At 24.3% G+C, this 25,047-nt stretch overlaps 2 protein-coding genes across 4 annotated transcripts in view; one reads left to right on the top strand and one right to left on the bottom strand.

Moving 5' to 3' along the window:
* Positions 1–25,047, top strand: part of LOC105359723 (sn1-specific diacylglycerol lipase beta) — a 25,886-nt gene continuing 839 nt past the window's right edge. Inside the window, exons 1-13 of one of the 3 annotated variants that reach the window (XM_011496377.1) lie at positions 1–450; positions 2,168–2,359; positions 16,833–16,931; positions 18,584–18,796; positions 19,269–19,591; positions 20,026–20,169; positions 21,052–21,220; positions 22,529–22,652; positions 23,114–23,257; positions 23,661–23,772; positions 23,844–23,936; positions 24,453–24,607; positions 24,785–24,931. In XM_011496377.1, the coding sequence (XP_011494679.1) occupies positions 16,837–16,931; positions 18,584–18,796; positions 19,269–19,591; positions 20,026–20,169; positions 21,052–21,220; positions 22,529–22,652; positions 23,114–23,257; positions 23,661–23,772; positions 23,844–23,936; positions 24,453–24,607; positions 24,785–24,931 (1,719 nt within the window). In that variant the 5' untranslated portion in view covers positions 1–450; positions 2,168–2,359; positions 16,833–16,836. Of the gene's footprint in view, positions 451–2,167; positions 2,360–16,832; positions 16,932–18,583; positions 18,797–19,268; positions 19,592–20,025; positions 20,170–21,051; positions 21,221–22,528; positions 22,653–23,113; positions 23,258–23,660; positions 23,773–23,843; positions 23,937–24,452; positions 24,608–24,784; positions 24,932–25,047 lie in introns of those variants that run through there. The other 2 variants (XM_011496376.1, XM_011496378.1) reach the window with 2 other exon arrangements.
* The window catches only part of Tif-IA (RNA polymerase I-specific transcription initiation factor RRN3 homolog Tif-IA), a 5,850-nt gene continuing 5,490 nt past the window's right edge, over positions 24,688–25,047 (bottom strand). The window contains exon 9 of the mRNA XM_011496375.1: positions 24,688–24,905. The gene's annotated coding sequence lies outside the window, so the exon portion shown is untranslated. The remainder of the gene's footprint in view (positions 24,906–25,047) is intronic.

Raw genomic sequence — 25,047 nt, forward strand, 5'->3', positions numbered from 1 at the left:
TCAACCTGGACGTTGGAGGAAGCGGCGCTCGAGCCGCGGACTCGGAGTCGCAGCGCGGCGGAGCAACGGCCTATCCAGAATTGGCGCGAGGGGAAAGTCACAGTGTGCGCGTGAGCCTCCGTCCGTGCGTGTGCGCGGGCCGCGAGTCAGAGCCGGAGCCGGTTGCGAGTCTCGTGAATCGCGCGCCGATGCGTGGCCTTCCTCTCGCTGCCGCTGCGCCCAATCCGTCCCGTTGATGCTGGACGCGAGAAGGACGGGAATTGCCGCGAAGGCAACTGCACGACAAAGAGGGACCTACGGTCGGACTCGGCAGCCGCCACCGCTACCGCTACCGTCGCCGCTCCCGTTATTGTTGTTGCTGTTCCTGCTACTGTTGATGCTGTTGTTTATGCCACTGCTGCCGCCCGCTCCTTAAAATTGGTTGTTTTGCAGTCTTTGGTGGTGTGCTCGGTATGTCGATCGACACTAATGCTGGTTGATGAGGGACTGTGAAGGAGCTTTAGTGCCGGCTTTCTTTAGCGTCTTGCCTTCGTCGCGCTCGTACTTAGGAGTTCAAGCGGTTCAAAGGGTCTTTTTTTTTGTTTGGTGCTTTTTTTTTGGGCTGCTGGTTGTGCGATATTAGAGCGATATTGGAGCGAGATTCTAATGTTTCGCGTGTCATTGTGAAGTAAACGATAAGTGATGGAGGTTAATTCGTAAGACCTCGTGTCTTCTTATCCACATTATTATGGACGACTCGCTTATGATATCCCGTTTAAGGCTTTTTCTCTCTTCTTTTTTAACGAATTGACATCAATAAACATTTGATCCTAGAATCTACAGATTTTACAATTTCAATTGTTCGGGAATCTCTGTGCTTTCTTTGGGGTCACTAACATTAAAATTACTTCTCCATATAACTCTCAAGCGATAAGATTAATTCTTTATATTTGTGTCTTATATGTCTTATCCAATTAACGTAAAAACTCATTGTATAAAATAAAATATATTTTCATACGTTTTTTCTCATATTTCTCGACTCTTATCCGATGTTGCCTTATCTCTCAATATCTCAAACTATTAATTGATAAAAAAAAAAAAAAAACAATTGTATATACGTATATATAAACATCCAAACAATTAGGTCTTTATCAACAGGTATGTAAAAAATTGTTTAAAATGTTTATGAATGTTGATGCGTGTGCGTGTGTGCGCCTCTACGCTAATGGTATTATTATAAAAAAAAAAAAAAAAAAAAAAAGTAGTTTCCCATTATTCATAACCAACAAGATGTTGCCTAAGATATCACTCCATGTTCTACATTTGAAACATATAATTTCTTAAATTGGAAACACAGAGATGTAATATTGAATAATATTTCAGAAAATTTAGTAACTATGCGGCAGAAAAAGTTTCAAATTTTTCTACTTTCGATAATTAATTACTATTTGTATCGTCGTAGCCATTGGCATCGTAATTATATGCCACTCTAAGTTCTAGTTATCCGTAATAGTTTTCTGCATCGTGCATTCATGCTCCAACAAACTAATTACCGAGAATAAAAAACATACACTAATATAAAAGTATGCAATACGGTAAAACTTATTTATTTTCGACAAAGGAATTTTAATAAAACTTCGAATGCTATTATTCATCAGCTAAAAATAAAACTTCATGCTTCTAAATTAATAGCATAGGCTCTTATTTTCAAGATAATAGATATAATAATAATAATAATAATGATAATAATAACAACAACAATAATAATAATAACAATAATAATAATAACAATAACAATAACCTATCTTGCATTGTAAATTGGACAAATTTACATCTTTATCAATAGTTATTACTAAGCAACTCCTTACGCCACAACTTCCTTTACAAGGTAAATAAACATAGTCATCGTAATCTTTTATCCAACCATTGTCATATTCATTATGTCTATTGGATCAAAAGCCATTTATTTAATTTACTAAACTCTTTAGTCGTGATCAAGATTTGCCAAGAGTAAAATTATCGATCCCAACATTCAACGAAACACTCGGCAAGTAAATAAAATTATTACACAACCGTGCTACTCTGTTGTTACACCCTACGTCTCAATTGAAGCCATGCGTGGCGTTTTATAGCGCTGCTCCTAGAAACAACCTTTTATTTAATGAAAATATCATGGTCTGATTGACAGGTGTCTCTGCCGCAAAACCGAAGCTGGGTCAACGAGAGATGCGGGAGGGATTCCGCGCACCCGGTAGCACAGTCGAGGAAGCGAACAGACATCGCCGACGATCTGGAATGAACCTCGTGCAAGGGAGCACCTCCCCCCGCGTCCCATACTTTGCCTGACGAGTAACTACGAGCCGAGGAAACACTGTGTCAGGTGAGAGTTCACTTTTTGCAATTTTTTGCTCATTCGGAGACAAATACTTGCTTCGCTGATACCGTTGCGTACATCGAAACCAGCGCTCAAGTCACTTTAATATCCAATAAATTAATTCATCCACCAAAACTTTGATGAACAATGGTTGGCGACTGTTTTTATTAAGATTTTGAATTCCATATAACGCACTACGCCAATTACGCATTAATAATAATTTACTTACGGAAATCAATTATTATTAATACGATCGTATACCACATATGCATATGTAAGATTTCATAACCCTTTTCCAACTACTTGTTGGTTCTGCGAATAAACATATTTACATAAAGTTCCCAAATTATTTGATAATCTTCATTGTCTTGCGAAAAATTGTAAATTTTTTCTCTTTCTTTTTGGATTATTATGATATTAATTTATAAAATATTATGAAATTCGCGTATAAGGAAATGCAATACTTCGTTGATCGAATAAAAGATTGTTTAAGTAAAATATTTTTAATGAATAAGCATTTCTTTCTCCACTAATATTATTTAAGCATTATATTTTTGAAAAACATAAAACAGTAACATTACGGTTTTAAAAAAATTAAATTTTTCAATAAACTATAGCTGTTATGTACACACACGCGCGCACACATAAATATATATTTAACTTGATTGACAAATATATGTTATTAATGTGATCAAACTTTTTTCTAGACATGCAATTAATCTATACTTCTCATCATAAAATTTAATTTAATTTATTTTCTAAGGAAAAATTATTAATAGTAATAATTTCTATTTATCATTCTTTTACGATTAATAACTTTTTTATAATCAATATATAGAATATAAATTTTAGGAAATGCTTTATTTAAATATATATATATATATATATATATATATATATATAAATTATATTAATGTGTGTATATATTTATTCAATTTTACTCTCTTAAAATTTTAAACCAGGATAGGTTTTTTCCACTCTCCAAGAATGTATGATGTACCTTTCAAAGTGAATCCTCGAATCAATGAAATTCATTCATGAATCATGAGAATGTTAAACGTCGCATTCAAGTATCGCGCTGAATAATAAATGTCCGTACATTATCCAATAACCGCAAATAAATTTTATGGTCTTATTGAATGTTAATATAGTAAAGCAGATAATTTTCACAAAAAATTTTCTTGTTAAATATAAAATATAAAAACTCTTGAATCAAAAGTTACTAAAACCGGTTACGTTAGCATTTATATCAATTATATGCGCAGTTTTTATATACCAAATACGTAAAATTCTATTACTTATGGATTTCTTCATTATTTTTTATTTATAAATATATCATATTTTAACTAATTATAAATTACAATTATCAGATGAAATATTTATATTCTTGATCTTTAGAACATCGTATGTAATTAAAGAAGGAAAATGAAATAAAACAATGAATGAATGAATATTAACAATTGATAATTTCCTGTCAATCACTTTAATATTAATTGAATATATAATAAAGAATTGACATAAAATAAAAATTATACAAGAATTTAGTATAAGGAGATGCAATTTTTAAGGTAATTAATTAAAGATACCTCCACCTTAATAATCGACTCACAAATATTCTAAGCAATCTTGGGCTTAAATATTTCGTGAGCACTAATACATAGATGTACGGACATAAATGTAAGCGCAAAACGATAAGTTTGGTTGATCGTTATAGATCGTATTTTGTTTATTACATCAACCGCAATCTCATTCACAAAATATTTCATACCACTAAGATTTTCATTCTTATATGTTATTGTCATTAAACAAAATAATTTTTTAAATTTTATTTTCCATTTGTATTACAAATTTTTATTAAATACGAAATACGGTATATTTTTATGTCATAATATACATATATAAATAAGTTAATATAAGTTAGTATAAATTTGTAATTATTGAAAATTATTTATTTAAAAATATTTATTATCAAGTTTTGAAATAATCTATCATTTTACATAATGTGTTCATTATTTTGTAACTTAGTATATAAAAAATTTTTTTATTATTTGAAAATTTACATATATTATTTTAAACGTGTGTCATTTATATTTAATATGTTGTCAACTCAAGCAGTTTATTAAATATTAAAATAATATGTAATATTACGTACGATATTTAAAAAAATGGATATATAATTAAATCCATGTATTTCTTTCTCATATTTAAATTAATTTTTTTATTTTAATATTATTTATTATTGGATTTAATTCATCTGTCTTTATGATTAAGCTATTGATTAAGTATAAGTAATATTCTTTTCCAATATATCTACAGCATTCCTTATTTTAATACATTTAGTCATTGAAAGAAATATTAAATTCAATTGTTTTAATTGTCGTACAAAGTCAATTTGATTACTAATTGATTAAACATTCAATTTTATTATAATAATTAAAAATATTAATACAATCTAATATGCTTTATATCATTCACATAGTAAATAATTAGTGCTGAAGAAATTAAAAAAAATTTTTAATAACTCTTAATTATAAAAAATATAATAATTTATATTTTGACACGTCTGCTTTCACTTGACCTATCTATACTGGCATATGTAGTCACTTATTTTGAATTCTGTCACGTTATATAAAAATTAAAAATAAACAGACTGACTATTGTTTTTATGCTAAAATTTTTATCTCTAAAAATGTATAGAACAATTCTAGTAAATTTATTTAATCTTTGATAAGCTAATAAGTTAAAATGAAGAATAATTAAATTTTGATCATTTGATATAATTATTACATAATTTTATCGTAATTATATATATATATATATATAATTATATATATGAAATTTAATTACAATATATTTCCATATATATATATATATATATATATATATATATATATATATTGTATGAATATATATTATACTGAATTTAAATTCTGTTTTCAACTAATATTCCTATATTAATTTGTAAAGAATATTCATACTGATTTAAAGATGATCGGTTATCAAACAATAATAATTAGTAACATATTTAACGCATTTAATATTTACATTTCTTATCAAATAATTTAAAAATTGATAAATAATAAATATATATTTTATTACGTATATTATATAAATTATATATTACGTATATATATAAAACGTATATTATATTTGTAATGAAGTCATTAAACATTTGGTTTTTTATATTCCTTTTTTGCTTAGCGTTAGAACAGTATATTATATGGAAATATTTTGTAATTCATGATTATGCTGACATGAAGTATTTTGAAAATGTGTGTAACCTACAAAAACACCAAAGGCGCGTGCGATCTGATTTTTTTGTATTAATACAACGTACGTACATACATTCACAAGTGCTGTTTTATGTGTCTAGTTCAAAACTATATATATTTATTATATTTAAGCAATCCGTGAATGCTCATTAGCATAACTAGTTTCTGCAAATAAAATTCGATGAATTTTAGATTATTATTATATTAATATAAAAGCAGTTCTATAAATATTACGAAATTAATGTATTTACAAATAACTTAATGATCATAATACTTGCAATTATTATGTTCCTTATAATACACAGATTTATACGTACTAATACTAGTTATAATTTTAGTAAACTAATTATTTTATAATTATTTTATATTTAATAAAATATAAATCTTATAATTCTTACAAAATAAAATATTTAAATAATTTAATCTTTTATATAGCAGAAATACTTTATCTACTTGTTTAAATGAAAATGATATAAAATTTAAGTTATTTAAAATTTTATCTCATATTCATAATGATAATATTTTAAACATTTTTGTTTGATATAAAATTAATATATATATATATATAATATATATATATATATATATATATATATGCATATACATTACTCGCGAATGGAAATCAAATTTTATTTGTCATTTGTTTTATTTGTACAAGTAACAAATGTTATTTTTATAAATTTTGCAGTTGGTATCATGTAGGTAGAATGTATGATAAAAATAATTGAAAAATAAAAATTTTTTTTACATTTTTTAATATTTTACAATTAGAGGATTTCTTTCATTTTATTTCTAAATTTTATAATTTTCAGTCAATTGTTCTGTGACGTGTAGAATAACAAAATTCATTTTATTTTGCACCTTAAGCTAAAATATGAGTCTAAAAATATGTGACATATACTAAAAATTTTGTAAATATTATATATAATTTTAATATTTTAACATACTATTAAAAATATTAATATAAATATTTAATACTATAGTAGATTTTTTATATTCTTTAAAATTAGAAAACGGAAAAACTTTTCTTTATATTTAAATAAGAAAATATCAAAGTAAAATACATTAATATCTTCGACATCTGATGATATATATCATACATAAAAAAGAGAATATTAATGTAATCAATATTAAAATTTAATAAATACTTCGATAAAAAAAATATTTAATAAATTAATAAATATTTATGTTTTGTAATTTCAAAACATCATATGCTAACTCGATAAACACATGTTAGTATGACGTAGGGTCGTTGAGAATATTGAATTTTCAAAGATATAAATGTAAAGATCCCTTGAAAATTATACTTACATATGTGTATTTGCTAGAGTGTAGGTGAATCTTTTCGGATAACGCAGAAAAAAGAAATTTGAGCGCTGAAAAACCATCTGATCGTATGACATACTTTCGCGTTTACGTAGAAGTTATTACGTATTGTAACATTTCTCGGTTTCCTTCAGGGCACATGAAATAATCAGCCACATCTGTCTGAACTGACATATATTCGCACCCCAGTATTATATTGATATTCTTGTATTAAAATATTCCCCAACTTATTATTTTCTTACTTTCTCAACCATCGATTAATAGTAATATATTCAACAGATGAATGATATGTTCTTGAATAAGTTACGATGGTTTCCCAAATCAAACAATCTGATTCTTTGTATTAAATTTGATTTTTAATTGTTCGTTTATCTTCTGTCTTTGTCTTCTTGTATAGTAAAATTGAGTACTAAAGACAGACGTATATATTCTGTAATATGAGACACATTACAAGAAGTTTTAAGAAAATGTATGTACATGAGTCTGTATACATATATAACATGTACAACATAATTTTCTTGTCATTATAGGAACAGTAATCTTGATTATTTTTCGCCTGTGCTTAATGGTCACATTATAAGATTAGATGCACTTAGGTAGAAGTTTCTTAGTGTATGGTATATTGAATTCAATAAAGTATATTAGCTAAAATCCTAGTTTTAAGGATATTAAGATGAACATTAATGAATCATTTTTATCATTATTATTAATTATTTTAATAAGATTTTTTAATATATTATGCCTATATATTTAATCGTATAGATCAATCGTAAATCTTGTAGTATACCAATTATTATTTTATAATGATTGATATATATATATATATATCATAAATTAATAGCATAAATAAATAGAATAAAATATAATTTTATGCTTTAGGAAATAAAAAATTCACTTTTCATCTTCATTAATTTATGCGTATTAGGGATATTAGCATAAAAATAAAATATATTTCTATGAATGTATTTCGATTATTTTTAATATGTTAGATAAAAAAAACGCATAGATATTAAGAACCAATTGATTAATAATATTGTATAAATGTATATTTATAATTCGAGAAAAAGTTTCATATTTCTAGGTATAATAATTAAATAGTAAATATTGTTTGTCGTATTTTTTGCACAACTAAATTTAGTTTTTTTTTTTATAATTAAATATGAGCTAATTTGAAATTTGTTAATTAAAGTAGACAAACAAAAAATAGATGTGTAATGAGGGGATGCCAAGAAGGCAAGTCTTGAAATCTGATAAGTGTATGACTTATGTTGAATATGTGCTTCTCTCGATACCTTATAATCTTTGTCATTAGATCTCATAATATTTTTATTGTGGCAATTTTTGTTTAAACGTTTGCTTATTACATTATTGAAGGTATTCTAATTTTGAATGTTTCCCAGTATTTAGATATATTCTTTATTCAATCTCAAGGATGACAAAAAATAAAAAGAAGAGCAAAACTAACGGTTAATATTTAGCGAACATTAAAATATAAATTAATAAATATAAATGTATATTTTAAAAGAACTTATAGATAAAATCAAAATGTAATCGACAGAATATTTTATTTATTTTTTTAAATTAAAGAGTTATTATTATGTTAGTTTTATATTATGATTTATTATTATGTAAGTTTTCTCTTTGGGTTAATTATATAAACGGAAAAAATAGTTTACCAAATGTAATATTTAAATTTAAAAAGTTTATTTATGTTCGAATTAATTAAATCTATGTATTACAATATATTTATTGTAATATCAATACGAATGACACTTTATGAAATACCAATGAAATAATTAAATAATATGTCAAACAATGACTTGTACAATAAGTAGATTTATAATTAATCAGGCAGATTTTGATTTTTATGCTTTATCCGTAATTTTTATGATTTTTATGATTTATTCATTAGTTTTTATGCCACTATCATTAGTTTTGTAAGAAAGAAATATTAAAATATGTTTATTAATATTAATTTAATATACTTCATTAACTCTTTGTTATAACTAATAATTGGTTTTGTATTAATAACTAATTATTATAAACAAATAAATAGAAGTATAATAAATTTAATTGAATAATTACAAATACTTGTATAGAGAATTATTTTCTTTTCTTTTTGCCAATAACTGATTAACTTTTAAATTTTGAATGTGTAATAGATTAGTAAGGATTGTTTATGTTAACTCTCATAATAATATATATTTAAAATACTGTTTATGTTTTATAAATTAAAAAACCTGCAATTAAACTTAATTAAGTTTTATAATACATTTTACTTATAGATTCAATTTATTATATAATGTTCATAAGCATTATTTTCGATGATTGCTGAAGCTGAACTGGTTTAAGATTGTAGATGATGTTTTAATTTATTTTCAATTTATAAATGTGAAACTAATAAAAAACGATTTTAACTCATACAGAAATTCGTGAATAAATAATGTTATGTTTTTATGAGGAAATCATTTCGCAGGTAATTGTAATGAATTCATGATAATGTAATGCAGTTATATCAATGTATAATAGAAATATTCCTAAAATAACATTTCTATATTTTTATTATTCGTTATATTTATTAGAATTGAAAAAAAACTTAAATAATCGTTTTAAGTATATAATTTCAATCTTAATAATTGGAGAGAATGGGTTAGAATAAAATAGGAGAAATTAAAATGTGTATATTAAGGTGTATAGTTAGCTAGCTTCTTATAAAATATACATAAATCGAAACTGTATAATACTTAGATATTTAATTATAGTTTATTAAGTGACGTAAATAGCGACTTATATGAAGTTATGACGATTTTTGAAGAATAATAAAAATTAAAAATAACAAACAAAATCCATTAATGAATTACTTATATTTACATTTGCAAACCAATGTTTAAGTATTATAGGCCTTTTATATATACAAATTTAAATATTATGCATATTTATCGAAAATAAATATCATTGAATATTGATTATGTATCCTTAGCTCGTCTATTTTATATAGTCAATTATAATTAATCGTTGAAACTCAAATAATTTTTTCATTTTTATTTTTATTTAACAAAAATAAAATTATTATTAATTCTTATTATAAAAACTCAGTATATGTATGTAAGGATTGGTATATTTTTAAAATTTACACAAAATTTACATAAAATATTTCATATAAATAATGATATATAATAAGAAAAGTGATGCTTAATAAATTTGATTTGATAAGAAAAATAGATTTATAAATATAAAGTTATACGACTATCAATTAAAATTTTTAATTCAAATGTCGATAAAGTATTGATCTAGTTGTATTAAAATAAATATTATAAAGATTTTTTAAGTGAATCATAGTTCAATATTTAAAATGTAAAATGCCAATTAAAAAAGTTTTTTCAATAATATTATATACATAAGTCCATATATGTATATATGTATATATGTATATGTGTATATATGTGAATATGTATATGTATATATAGTACATACATAATAATAAATATAACTCTTATATATTATATATACAACAAAATTTGCAATTCAATTGTTTTATAACTAAATTATTACGTTCAATTATATACAAAGGATAAGGACAATGTATTTTAAGAAAGTCATTTAAAAAAAATAAAAAATATGTATTACATAGTGTCAATAGTTTCAATTATATTTAATTATATTCAATAGATATACCAAAGCCTCGATTGTTCATATGTACACCCCTACGTTTTTATTAATAAAATTGATTAACATTGGATACGAATATAAGAGATTGCCTATGATATTTTAGTGTAGGATCGGTCCAACTTTGAACGCCAGACACCTGAAAAATGTCTGACTTGTGGTCAACGGGATTCCCAGGATGAAAATGTCAAAAGTAAAAATTGTAAATTAAGCGCAAAAAAAACAAAGAAAAATTCGGCCAATAACCGGACTTGAAACGATATTTATGGAGCGCTTGTTTCATTTACTTTCTTTGCAAAAAATATACTCTTGTAAATTTACCGGTGGATAAAACGTGAATTTTATAGTATCTGACCTTTTATGTGAGATACACGCTTAAAAGATGTTTTTCACTTTACTTTTTCTATTTTTCATTTGCCATATTTTATGTTATATGCATTGTTTACCACTGAATCATCCTCAATGATAAAGCATTTTTTGGTTTCAAGAATGTATGTTCTAAATATATCCGTATTTTAAATAAATATAATAAAGTTTCAGATAAATATAGTTTGTTTAAATTTATAAATGAAATTTTTTGTTAATTTTTGTACCAAGTTGTATTGTTATTTAATTAAATAAAAATATACATACATACAAGAACATAAAGTTTAAAAAATTGCAATAGCACTGTAAATCTATGGGAATAAATTTTTTACTATTATTTTTATTAATTTTTTACCACACAAAATTGCAAAATAAATATTATATTAAAATAATATCCCATGTTATATTGTTATATTCACAAGTGTGTGTATGTACACACATGCGCGCAAGCAGCTGCGTATATTTTATGTGTATATTAATGCGTATTACCTACATAAATATATAAAATGCTATATGTGAATATACATACCCGGAATAAATTTAAATTTGAATCTATATAAAATCGTTTTATAGTTTCTTCAATCATAGATAATAAATAGATAATAAATTATTCTTTAAATTAATTATTATATTGAATAATTGAAATATAAATTTAATTATTCGAATTGATTATCAGTTCACATATACAAATATATATATATATATATATATATATATATATATATATATATACTTTTTCTTTCTAAGTTAAACTCAAAGATAGTGATAAACAGTATAGAGAATAAATAATTATTACTATCTTTAAAATAATTTTTACTAATTTCATTTTACGCAGAACAATCTTGCATAATAAATTTGATTCACATTATAAAATTAAAAATTCTGTTGTTTTCTCTAGTTTAAATTATTTATTCATAACCGGTATATTAATATCAAATATTCTTTATTCATCTCTTTTATATTAATTCATATTATTTATCAATTAATAAATCATAAGGAAGTTATTTTTGTATTAGAAGACTATACAGAATTTATATTTTTATAAATGAACTATGCTTATTTAAGAATGTAATATCCTGTAAAAACTATACATATGTATTCGAAAAATAAGTAGGTAGAATACTGTCGAAGATAAAATTCAATGTAAAACACTTATAATATTATAAATAAATTTATATAATCTGAGATATGAATTATAAAGAATTAATCAGCAAACACATATTATATATTGTAACATTTACCATATGAATCATGATATATATGCATAATTATATATCTATTTATATATAATACTTCTAGCTATATTATATTTTTAAGATATGTTATATATTTATATAAATAGATATCTATTATATTTTATGCAATATATAAATAATATTATTAAATTAATGTATTAGAATTATTTTTAAAGATTAGTACTAAGTTTTAGTGGGTTAAATTTTATTATAAAATATGCATTATATTTTTATTTCATTCTAATATATAAATGTAAGAACGAACTAATTATTAAATCTAACATTTCATTACTGAATTAAATATAATATCCAATAACTTGTTATAACAAAAAATATGTATTTAAGTATTATAAGTTTACAAGATACTAAATATCTTTGTTCATATAATCTATTTTTATTCTATTAAATTATTCCACTGTGTATCACGAATAATTGTTATTAAATCAAATAAATGATTCGATTAATTTCATGCAATTATCTAATTTAAATTTAAAATTTGCAATTTGAAAATTCGAATTGCCTCTTTTAAATAAATTAAAATAAAAAGATGTAAATAAATGAATATTGTGTGGTATTTACTCGATTAGAATTTACACAATGTTTCATCGTTTTTGGGATCATGGAATATGAAACTATACACGCTGTTATACTTAGTGTCACAGTGACACTTAGTGTTACATTTAGTGTCACAAGCATAAACATAAACTCCATTATATCTTTATAGTATACTTGCTTATATTTAATTTGAAGAATTATTCAAAATATATCTCTGACTCTTAATATTTTAATAAATAGAAAAATAGGCGTGATATTTTCATGGTACATTTTCATAAATGTTAGTTTTTATTAAAATAGAGTTTTTATAGTTAACTAGTTGTTAATTAGTTTTAATACAAATAAATTTACTTTATCTTGTATAGTGAGACCTGTTAGAACATTTAAAATATAATTTTCAATTATATTTCACGAAAATATTTCTGACTTTCCTATTTATCTTTATTTTTTTTTTTTTTTTTTTGTTATTTTTTATTTATATTATTCTTTATATATTTTTTGTTATATCTTTATTTATATTATTCTTTGCAATTTACTTTTTTTGCGAATTCTGCAGTTGTATCATTTTTAATATTACCCTGTTTCTCTTTAATATTTATAATTTACAATGTACGAATTGATTTATTTTTATTCTATTCTTATCAGTTTCTCATTAAATAATAGTATCTTGTAAATTTTATAATAAAATGGATAATTTCATAAAGATAAATAATTATTAATAAAAATGATTATTAAATTATTAATGTTTATCTAAGTTATATAATGAACATGAACAAGATTTTAATTAAAATATATCATAACTATGTTTTATTTTATTTAGTAAAGTATTATGCGCAGGCATACAAATTATATAATATTTAATAAATGAAACAACAATTAAATAAACTAAACAGCAATTTTATTACAATTTTCTTGAAGAAGAAGATTTGCAATATTTTTAACAAATATATAATTGAAATAAAACTGTTGAGTCTTATAGATAGTTAAAATATTTAGTATATTATAATTATTATCGGTACACATTTTCTGTTTAAATTAACTTTGTGAAGATTAGAAATTTCTTTAAAATCATTATTGCTAAGATAAAGTGTAATTTGAATGAAAATTTTTTTCATTATAAATATCATTACACTGTAAGATTAAAAATAAATCATAGATTACAAAAGTAATTAAAATCATAAATTATAATAGTTATAATAGTATTTTTGAAAGCAAATATAATTTATTTTTTATCTCATTATATTTATAATTATAATTCTATTTTTATTATATCATTATATTTATTTATAGCGTTATAATTTTGTAATTATATATCAAATATAATTTACAAAGCAAATTCGGTAATTGTTTTGATTGAATTTCAATTAAATCCATGTATCACACTGTGCCAGCTAATAAATATTTGTAATTGTATATCATTTACTGTATTTAACGATGCTCTACATTAAGAAATCGCTCAAGAAATTACCTAATATGCATTACGTAGAATAGTATACAAAGTCATCCAAGTCCAATAAGTTTCTCGGTGTTTCTGCGCAATCAACATTAAGCAACTACTTTTATCCATTAATAGGTATGCTTTAATTATTTCAACTATATCCTTGATGAGGAATTCCACATACTACAATTATAAGGAAAGATACGTTTTTATATTTGAAGATATATAGATAAACGAATTTTTGTTAAATTTTTATTTACATTTAAATTGCGATTTATTTAACTTGTAGATCTATGATATAATTTGTATCGTCTACTTAAAAATATGTAACATATTTTTAATATAATTACAATTACATTATTATTTTTGTAATAATCTGAAAAAAATCGTTATAAATGTTTATTATGAAGCATTGAGAAGTTATAAATTGTTTTGAATAAGAAACTGCTAATTGCTTGATATGATATTAACTAAGAAATATGTTATTGCTTGTAGTAAATAGTTTTTTTTAAGTGTATAAATTAAATTAATCAACTCACTCGTTATCATAAATTATAAACAATGTCGAATGATTATACTTTTCATTAATAATACATAAATAGCATGTTGATATTTTTTAAGATTTCTGTAACTGTAAAATTGTAAAATTAACTATCATTACTTTATTAAAAAAAAAAAATTTTTTTAAATCAATACCCATTATTCAAAATTAATGAAGATTTACTGTATTAAAACAATATATTTTGTCATGAATTTGTATAATATGTATCTTTACATTAAGCAGAAAAATATTAAATTATAATATCAATTTATCATTTGGAAATCTTTTGATAATAAATAATTTATAATATTTTATAAAATACTAAAATGAGTTCTTATTTTTTTTTTAAGAATTATTATTGTAATTGCAATTCTTATCAGATTAAATTCATGTCGTTAAATACTTTTGTTCAAATTTTGTATAATTAATTAATGTACGAATTATATTTTCCTTATTTAGAGAAATGTATATAGATTTATTTATAGTTGGATACATTAGATATATATTTTTTTTTTTTTTATAAAATAGAAAAGCGATCAATAAATTAAATTATAATTGATATTAAATTATTAAAAGTTGCTCATTCGTGTTGAAAAGTATATTGTAATATCAACTTTTAAATCATTTGAACAGAAATTCTTCTCGAAATAATTTGTAAATAAAATATTACCTGTCAGAATATAATTATTTTCTAAAGTATGAGATAATAAGAAAATTTATTTTAAATGAATTTATTGTATTAATACTAATATTAAATATATATTATTTATAAATATATATAATTCGGACAATAAGGCAGAAAGCTAAATCAACATTGCTCTAGGGAATAATTTTTTAATAATTTTTTCAGTAACATTTTAATATATAAAAACGGTTACATATATACGAGCTATAATTTAATCAAACAATTACACAAAACTGCATTACCTTTGCAAAAAGCTTGAAAATGCTCATTTTCATTCAAATTAACTAATCTACTCTAATGTATTTCTTGCACTGTACGCTGTGACATTCGAACCCAACGTCTGCCCGGCTAATGGTTTTATTACTATAAGCCGGACGGACTTCGATAGTAATCATTCGAAGAAGGACACTATCCTTTTTTGCTTTACGGCTTTGCCTGTTTTAATCAAGGACATTTATTCGACTTAGGACTTGAAGCTATTACAAATTATTTGTATATGAAAAATGTAAAAAAAATGGGTGCGGGGGGGGGGAGATAGTATGAACATGTGGTTCCGTTGCGCACTATAAAGGATTAAAACAGGCTTAATGCAGCTATTGAATTCTTTAATTCTTTAGTTCTTTAATCTTGGTTATGCTTTTGTTACTTTTCTAAAATCGTATTTTTCTGTTTTAGAAACATTGTAGGTTAGATCTTAATATGCCTACGTAATTTATTGGTTTATATTAATTTAACAATTATATACGTACATGTTTATAGTGCATTGAGTATTTAAGTTGGACGTGAAAAAATATTGAAATATTGCAATTGATTATAATTTGTTTTTAATACATATTGTATCGAGTATTATTTGTAGATTTTTTAAATGTTAAATTACTTTTTATGATATATTAAAAAATATTTGGTTTATTATTTTGCATTTGTCGAAATTTTTCAGGAATATATTGTCCTGAAATCTTATGATTTTATATTTTTAATCAATTTCATGTGTTTGATTCTTAATATTTGATTTTCTTGAATATGCTTATGAAAGTGAAATTAATCAACACAGGCAATGCAAAAAGTTGAAGCCAATTTATGAAATAAAATTATAATATAAACAATGCAATGTTACCATTGTAATTGAAATATAGTATTTTTATTAAATCAAATGGCTATATAAATTGAATGGCTCTTTATATTTATTTTTCTTTAAGCAAAAATCTATCCATCTTTATAATTTATCATGTAAAAATGCTTGTTATATGTAAAAATCGAAACTGTAGGATACGTGAGTACTGACAATAAAGTAAAATCAAATTACTTTTTGTTCGTTTCAATCTTATGTATTTAAAAATAGTTTTTATTGTAAAATTTATCAGAAAATAATTTTTACATGATACTTTGTTTTTACAGGAAAATGCCAGCTCTGAAATTATTTGGTCGAAAATGGCTTACTGCCACAGATGATCTCGTTTATCCTGGACTTTTCGAAATATTTATTAGAATTATATGGTAAAAACTTTTCATTAAATTTCTTATATTTTATAACAATGTATGAAAATTAAATGCATTTATCATTTAAAATTAATAAAATACATCTTATACATTGTAAAGCTACAAACATTTATTTTAAGCAGGGAACGTTCTATGTAGTAATATAAAATAAATAAAAAAAAAAAAAAACTACCAATATTATTTTGTTGAATTTTCTTACATGAATTATTTGAACATCGTAATTAACTCTTCGTAAACCTTAATAAAATCAATGCTGTGTATGCAGCAGCATGCTGATATCCAAGAATTAAAAATTTTCTTTTTCTTTTTAAACATCATATCTAATAAGACTCGGGCAAAGAATCATATCTACTAAGAGCTACATTCGAAGCTTACAAGACCGTTACCAACGTAATAGTATGTTTACTGTATTAAAATTTAATTGATGATTAAGCTTTTCTTTGTGATACAATATAAAAGTGCCCTCTACAACTACTAAATCATAAATATGATGCACAGTTTTATTATACATCAACGATACTGTATAATTTTGAGAAGCAGGAACTTCAGTTTTTTCACTTAACAATAGTCAAAAGTATCGCAGCAATAAATTATAAAAATTATTCAAAAACTAGTTTTATATATTTCTTTAAACATTAACATTTTTTCTATTATTATTTTTCATTTTTAAGAAATTTATATATTGTTTTTTTACAAAATTTAATTGCAAATTAAGTTAATACATTTATTTTTTATATTCTACGTAACAAAATGTATAAAAAGTCTTTTCTATTGTTGCTTCTGTTGTTACTTCTGTCACTACTCTCTTATTGTATTTTGTTATTATTAAACACATAGTTTAAATTTAAATTTATTTTAATTCTGTTTTATTATTTTTTTTTTTATACTTTTTTTTCTTTAAATAATTTTTAATTAAGAGGCCAGCGTATGAAATGATGTAAAAATAATGGAAATATTGGCAAAGTGCAATAAAATTTTATAAAAAACTTTTACTCACATAATATTATGTAAAAGCTGATTTCAGAATAACAAAAAAAATGTTATCGAGGATTGTCGATTGGTTAAAAATAATAATTAATGAAAAAGTACTTCAATTTGATATAATGTTGAACTCGCTATAATCAAAATAAATACGCTTATGGTTGCGATATTTAATCAATGCTCTAACTATGCTTTAAGCGAAATAAGCTTTTTAAATATATCAAACTTATTGTAATTATTTATATGAAATTGATGTTTTTAAATTAAATTATTTTGAGATTAAACTTTGAAATATATGATGATACTATGATTAAATAGAAATAAATAATATCTTTATAATATCAATACAAAAAGTAATTTTAAATACTATGATTCAGACAATCTATATTCAGATAATCGTTAAAAAAATATTCTTTAAATATTTTGACTGGTGTTGATAACATAACTTCAAAATAAAATGAAAACCAACAAATTTATATAAATTCCTAATAATATTAAGCAACGATTGATAAATGTAAGGAAGAATTGAAATTTTTCAAAAAAAAAAAAAAAAAAAAAAAAAAAAAAAAAATTGATACTTTCAAAATTATATTTTTTAAATATTTCCGAATTTATATCTATAAGAAAGGAGATAAAATATAGTCTAAGGTAATCTTTTCTTACAACAGGTTCGTGCTAATAGGAGTTGCTTGCCTAAGATATTACGCGGAAACATGGAAATGTCAATTGGGTGGAGATCTTGTAAGAGTCTTTCTAGTAGGAGAAATGACTATACTTGGAATTATTACAATCTTAATAGTTTTCATAGTGAATCATAGCGCGCGTGGCTCAATAACTGATACGTATGCACGTCGTTATGTACAGCCTCTTCTCACAGTTAAGTAAGTGAATGAATTCTTAGTAAAAATTTTTTTTTTTTTTTTTTTCATTTACATAGCAACAATTTGAATCGAATATATTGTATAATTAATTGTAATGTTAACCATTATAAATAATATATCATCTTAATGAGGAATCACAATAAAATCGTATTTTATATTGTGGAATAAACAAAAAAAAATTAAATGTTTACGTCTCATAGAAGAATTTGAAACACTTTATAATGTTACATAAAAAATTTTCAATACGATGTAACGAAATCCATAATACTAATTGAAGTTGAAGATGCGAAAGAAGCAATAATTTCAAATAAAAATGTCGTAAATATTTTGAATAAAATTAACTTGTATATCTAGATGAATTTGAATTAAACAGTAAAAGATCTATTTGAACTTTATCATTAGACTTGATATAATGAAATAAGCGTCAAGAAAAAAAAAAAAGAAAAAAAATAGAAAGAATTTGGATTGACAGAGTGCTGCTGATACCTCCAGAAATAGTATGGAATATCCTGGGCACACTATGGTTATTCAGCGATGGGGTGCACTGTAGCAGCGAGTACTATACGATCGGAGTTGTAGAGGCGCTCGTACTATTCGACTGGGTATTGATCGGTTTAACGATCCTTGGATTAGCATTGATCTTTGATCCGCTGGGATCGCTTGGCCTCCAGGATAACGAGCTGGAGGATTCGGTCGAGCACGGCAAGGTGTCGAGGATCTGGCTAAGGCGTTTCAAGTTTTTCTGGTGGATGAGGCGAGACGAGAGTGCCAACGAGACTTTTCAACATGTTGCTGGTGAGACATAGGTACATGCGGGTGAAACCGTGACCTTGAAATTTTCGCTATTATACGACCTTTATGAAAGATCGTTTTCTTATCACCAGGTCCATTCGCGTAGAATTATTTAATTGGTGTAGTTTTACAAATTGTCAGAGAATTGTGAATAATCGTGGATATTTAGAGGTAGCAGAGACATTAAATGGAGTTGCCATTGTATTTTGAGTTTTTCAATTACAATAGATGGCAATGACCGTTTAAATTTTATGATATTATAAAATTAAGAGAAAATTTATTGAGAAATATAGCATAGTAGTACGAATATTACTTAATTTGCTACTTTAAGCGATTACCCGTGAATAGTTGAAATAAAAAAATCACTTTGATTCATATTTTACAATACTCGATGTACGAACGAAATACGAAAGGTAATTATTTTATATTTATTTCAGGGTTCTTAAGTGCTCTTTTCCGTGGAACGGATTTGGTACCATCCGATGTTATGGCGGGATGTGTACTCTTAAGAGTCCGACAAAAACGAGAAACGCTTGAACTTAAACGATTGAATATTCTCGAGCGACCTAAATATAGTACTGGTTAGTATTTATTTAGTTAATCCAAACGAAGTAGGTATTATGGCAATTGTTTATAAATTGATTATTAATGTATGTTCGGCTAATTGATTCAATTTATTATTTAATAAGGCACTATACTAAATAATAATAGGAACGAATAACGGTTTATCAAAAGTTTTATAATTCAACGTAATCAAATTATAATTTGAAAATCACACGAGACTAGAGAGGAGTGATTTTTTTTTTTTTTTTTTTTTAATCATAAGAACGAGTGAGTACGTGGTTCAAAACCCTATGAAATTAATATGATATTAAGAATTCGAATGCAAACTAGAAAGTGCTTATTTATATAAAAAAAAAAAAAAAAAAAAAAAAAATTTTTAAACAGCAATGACAAATAATCCCGTACAAATTTATTATAAATAAATTAAAATGAAGTAAACTAATTTTAATTAATAAACTAAATGAAGAATTATTACAAATGCTTAGGATAAAAATATTATAATAATTATAGGAATAATAATAACAATAACAATAATAACAACAAAAATAATAATACAATCAAGTGAACGTATAAGCAAATTAATATACAAAAATATGAGACTTCAAAATTAAAACACCAAATTTAAATTATTCCAACTATCAACTAACATAACAAAGCCATATATATTTGTTCATTCAGTATTCATATTAAGTAAAATATTTAATTTTATGCAATATCTGAACTCCATAGAGATAAATAATGTAAATTTAATATTGTAAGAACGAGTCAGACAATTTTAAAGCAAATTTTATTTAAAACGTTTATTGAAAACAAAGCCTCGGAAAGTGGAAGAAAAAGTTCGACTGCTCTTACGAGATCGGCAACTCAGTTTTTCATGTAACACGATCGGCTTCTTTCAGTCGGAATCAACATATTCGCTGAAGCCCCCTCCTGGATGTCATTGGATTGGGCTCACCACTACATCCAACTCTCGATCGCTTCATACGGCTGGTTATTTGTTATTTACAGGCATGCCTGCACCGGCTGTTTTCGGCTTGTGCGCGAGATGACGTGTTGTGCGTGCTTACGGTATGAAGAACTTTTCGTCTCTTTGATTTTTCCTCTGTTCCTGTACTTGGCCGAGCGTTGTGTTCATTTATTTATTATTATGATTAAAATTGATTATAACCGCTACATAATCTCTTGTATTATTATTATCTTGTAATCGCAAGTTGAAGTATTAGCGATAAGTAATACATTGCTTAGCTTTATTTTAAATATCAAATTGAGATTTTAGATTAATTGTTTTCCAAAGCTTAGAAATTTATTTGGCTTCTTAAGGCTGTAGGAAATTAAAGTTTTCCCTCGTCTTAGAGATTAATACAATAACGAGTTCTATACGTTTAGCAAAAAGAGTATTTTGATCCGGGATTAATTAGTTTATAAGAACCTCATACGCTTACACATTATTAAATAATAAAACTTAATAATACGCATAAAAATAATGATGATACAATTGCTTACATTAAAAAGTTGAGATTATTATAAAGGAACTTGTTGTCATGATTCATGACAAGCACGGAATAAAAATTTTTACTTTTCTTCGTGGATTCTCATACATTGGCAGTTTTTATTAATTTTAAAATCAAGTGTGAATGGAAAATATGCAAGTGCTAAATGTGTCGTCCATAAGTTCCTAATTTTATATAATAAAGAAAGATTTCCCTCGGCATTTTTTTCATATACATTTAATCGAGTAAATAAAATTTCGTTCAATGAGCGAATCTTTAAAGTTGGAATTATTAACGGGCATATATATATATATATATATATATATATATATATATATTATAAGCGGTTTTGGTATTTTTAAAAACTTACTAAGCATAACATTTTCTATTAACGAAAGAACGATATGCAAAATCGACTACTATTATCATATATTTATACTTTTGCATTATTTAATATCAATTCAAAGACACAATGTGCCCCTAGAAAATATAAACTATTCTTTTTAACACAGAATAACAATATGACATTATTAACAAATTACTTTAAGAAGACCTTAAAATGAATTGTTCAATAATAAGATTTTTCAAATTTGTTGCAAATAATAAATTATTTTATTTTATATTTAATTTATTTAAGTATTGATAGTATTGAAAATGTAATAAATGAATAAATATAATATGCAAGTGAATAACATTTTTTTATTTATTTACTTTCTTTGTCGTTCTTTATTAAAAATTACTTTATTCAATAAAGTAAAATGTAAAAAGCTTTACTTTTAATATGAAAAGAATAAACTATTAAAATGATGATTATTTGTTACAATAAGTTAGAATAGCTTACGGCTATGGAATGAAAGTATTTTTTTTTTTTTTCATCTATTTTCAGGAGAAAGCGAAACATCATACTCGACGACAATTGTTGCTTGTGTAGTTTGTCGGGGGTAAAAACTCTTTCTAAACTCTCCGAGGACGACATACTTTTCGCGTCTTTTAGAAATCACTTGTGTGAGGTGTGTATAACAATATAAGACGTATATTTTAAACTTATGTGTCTAAATATGTAAAACTATCTAGCAATGAAACAATTAGTAAATTGAATCCATTGCATCAAAGTTTCAATTTAAATTGATAATACTTGAATTATTTTCTTAGTACTGCAATTGTAGATATTTCAAGGAACTGACCTTAATAACAGTAGCCGTGGTAGTTATATTTTTACTAATATTTGGTATAAATATATTTTAAACTTATTATTCGAATGATCGTACACCTATGTTAAATTAAATCAATAAATTGTTAATTGATTGAAAATTGATTTTTTAATCGATTCTGATTTTTAATTATGTAAATGTAATTCTTATTATCATAAGTTGTTCTTTAATATTTTAATCAAATACGTAAGCATTCACATAGGCAATAATGAACAGCGATTATATCAAATTTTCATCAATTCTACACTTTATTCGTGTAGATACCGTTTTGTGTACTGGCCGATCACAAAACATCGAGTATAGTAATTGTCATCAGGGGCTCTTTATCTTTAAGAGATCTTATTACGGACATTGCGGCAGCTTCAGACTTCTTTGAACCAGAAGGTCTTCCTCCGGGTAGCATGGCAAGTTCATACATTAATATTTTATTTTTTATCATGTTTTTATCATGATAAAATATAAAAAGACAAATTGATTTTACAATGACAGAAAACTTGAACGAGCCTTGTTTTATATAATATTAAAATTTATTAATCAATGTCATAAATTAAAATTACATATTTGTTTCATATTTAAATATTTTATTTATTTTTAATTATACAAAATTTAATACAAGTTTTGTGTGGCACATTTATATAAGCTTGTGCGACTATTGAATTAATCGCACAATATTATTAAAGAACGACAAATTCACTTGGTGATATATTGAAATATATTGATTTATTTTATAATTATTTTATATAACTTGCGCATGTTTATCAAAGAAGTATAACTCATTATATTGTAATTATATTTTAATATTTTCAGGCTCACAGAGGTATGATTGTAGGAGCAAAAGTGCTATTGAAACAATTAGATCAATACAAAGTTCTTGATAATGCATTTAAGATATATCCACATTACAATCTTACGCTTACAGGCAAGTTAATAAATAATATTATGTATTTCTATTACTTAATATTATTGTCTTATTTTTATAACATTTTTCAGGGCATAGTCTCGGTGCTGGATTAGCAGTGCTGTTAGGTACTTTAATACGACCCCGATATCCTAATTTAAGGGTTTACGCTTTTTCAACGCCAGGTATGCATTAATAAATTAAAAAAAAAATAACAATCATTTTATACGAACTTATCAAATGAAAAAAAAAAGAAAAAAAAAAAAAGAAAAAAAATCGTTACAATGAAACATTTAGACATTTATGATTTACAATAATGTCAATATTTTGTGAAATACAATAGTTTGTGTATTACAATTTTTAGTGTTAATTAAGGAAAAATAGTATTTAGTAAAAATTTATATATATAAATATTTAAAAAATATTATACTATATTAAAATATCTACTTCATATACAAGAATTGAATTTTCTAGATACTAAAAAAATTTGTTATATTATTCATCGATAGGTCGTAGAAAAAAAAAATGGAAAAACAATTTACTTTAAATTTAACATAGAATGAATATATTTTTAAATATATCAATTATTATACATTGATTTTACTAAATTCAAAATTTACTCCCCCAAAAATTGCAAATAATAGTCATTCGCTTGATCGAAACTCCTTTATTTTAATTGTTAAATACGTTTAATGATTTAGCTGGATTGCTGAGCAGAGAAGCTGCAAGAGTGACAGAGGAATTTGTATTATCGATAGGATTGGGAGACGATTTGGTTATGCGACTTAGCGTTGACAGTATGGAAAATTTTCGAACCTCATTGTTAATTACGCTACAGGCATGTAGACTCCCTAAGGTAAATATATCAATTAAAAATAACTATATGTTTAGGTATTTTACAATAAATATAATCAAAACTTCAGAAAACGGATACAATTGAAGTATAAAATTGATAATATTTATTTACAAAACATGGGTATATGCCATTGAATAAGTTGATTGACGTTTATAAAAATTTTGTTTCCAATTATAGTACAGAGTTGTGCTTAATGGATTTGGTTATGTACTATTTGGGGTTCCTGATCGAGATTTAAATAGAACCTGGAGAAATGGCAATACAATTAACTCCATTCCAGGACAATTACCTCTTTTATCTGAAACATCATTCATTCGACAAACGGTATGAAAATTCACTTTTTATAATCTACTATTAATAATCAAAAACATAATACTCTTATTGTATATAACAAACAAATATAACATACAAAAGGATGCAGAGTATTTTAATGGTTATTT

The sequence above is a fragment of the Ceratosolen solmsi genome, unplaced genomic scaffold (assembly GCF_000503995.2).
Source record: "Ceratosolen solmsi marchali unplaced genomic scaffold, CerSol_1.0 scaffold29, whole genome shotgun sequence".
Classification (NCBI taxonomy): domain Eukaryota; kingdom Metazoa; phylum Arthropoda; class Insecta; order Hymenoptera; family Agaonidae; genus Ceratosolen; species Ceratosolen solmsi.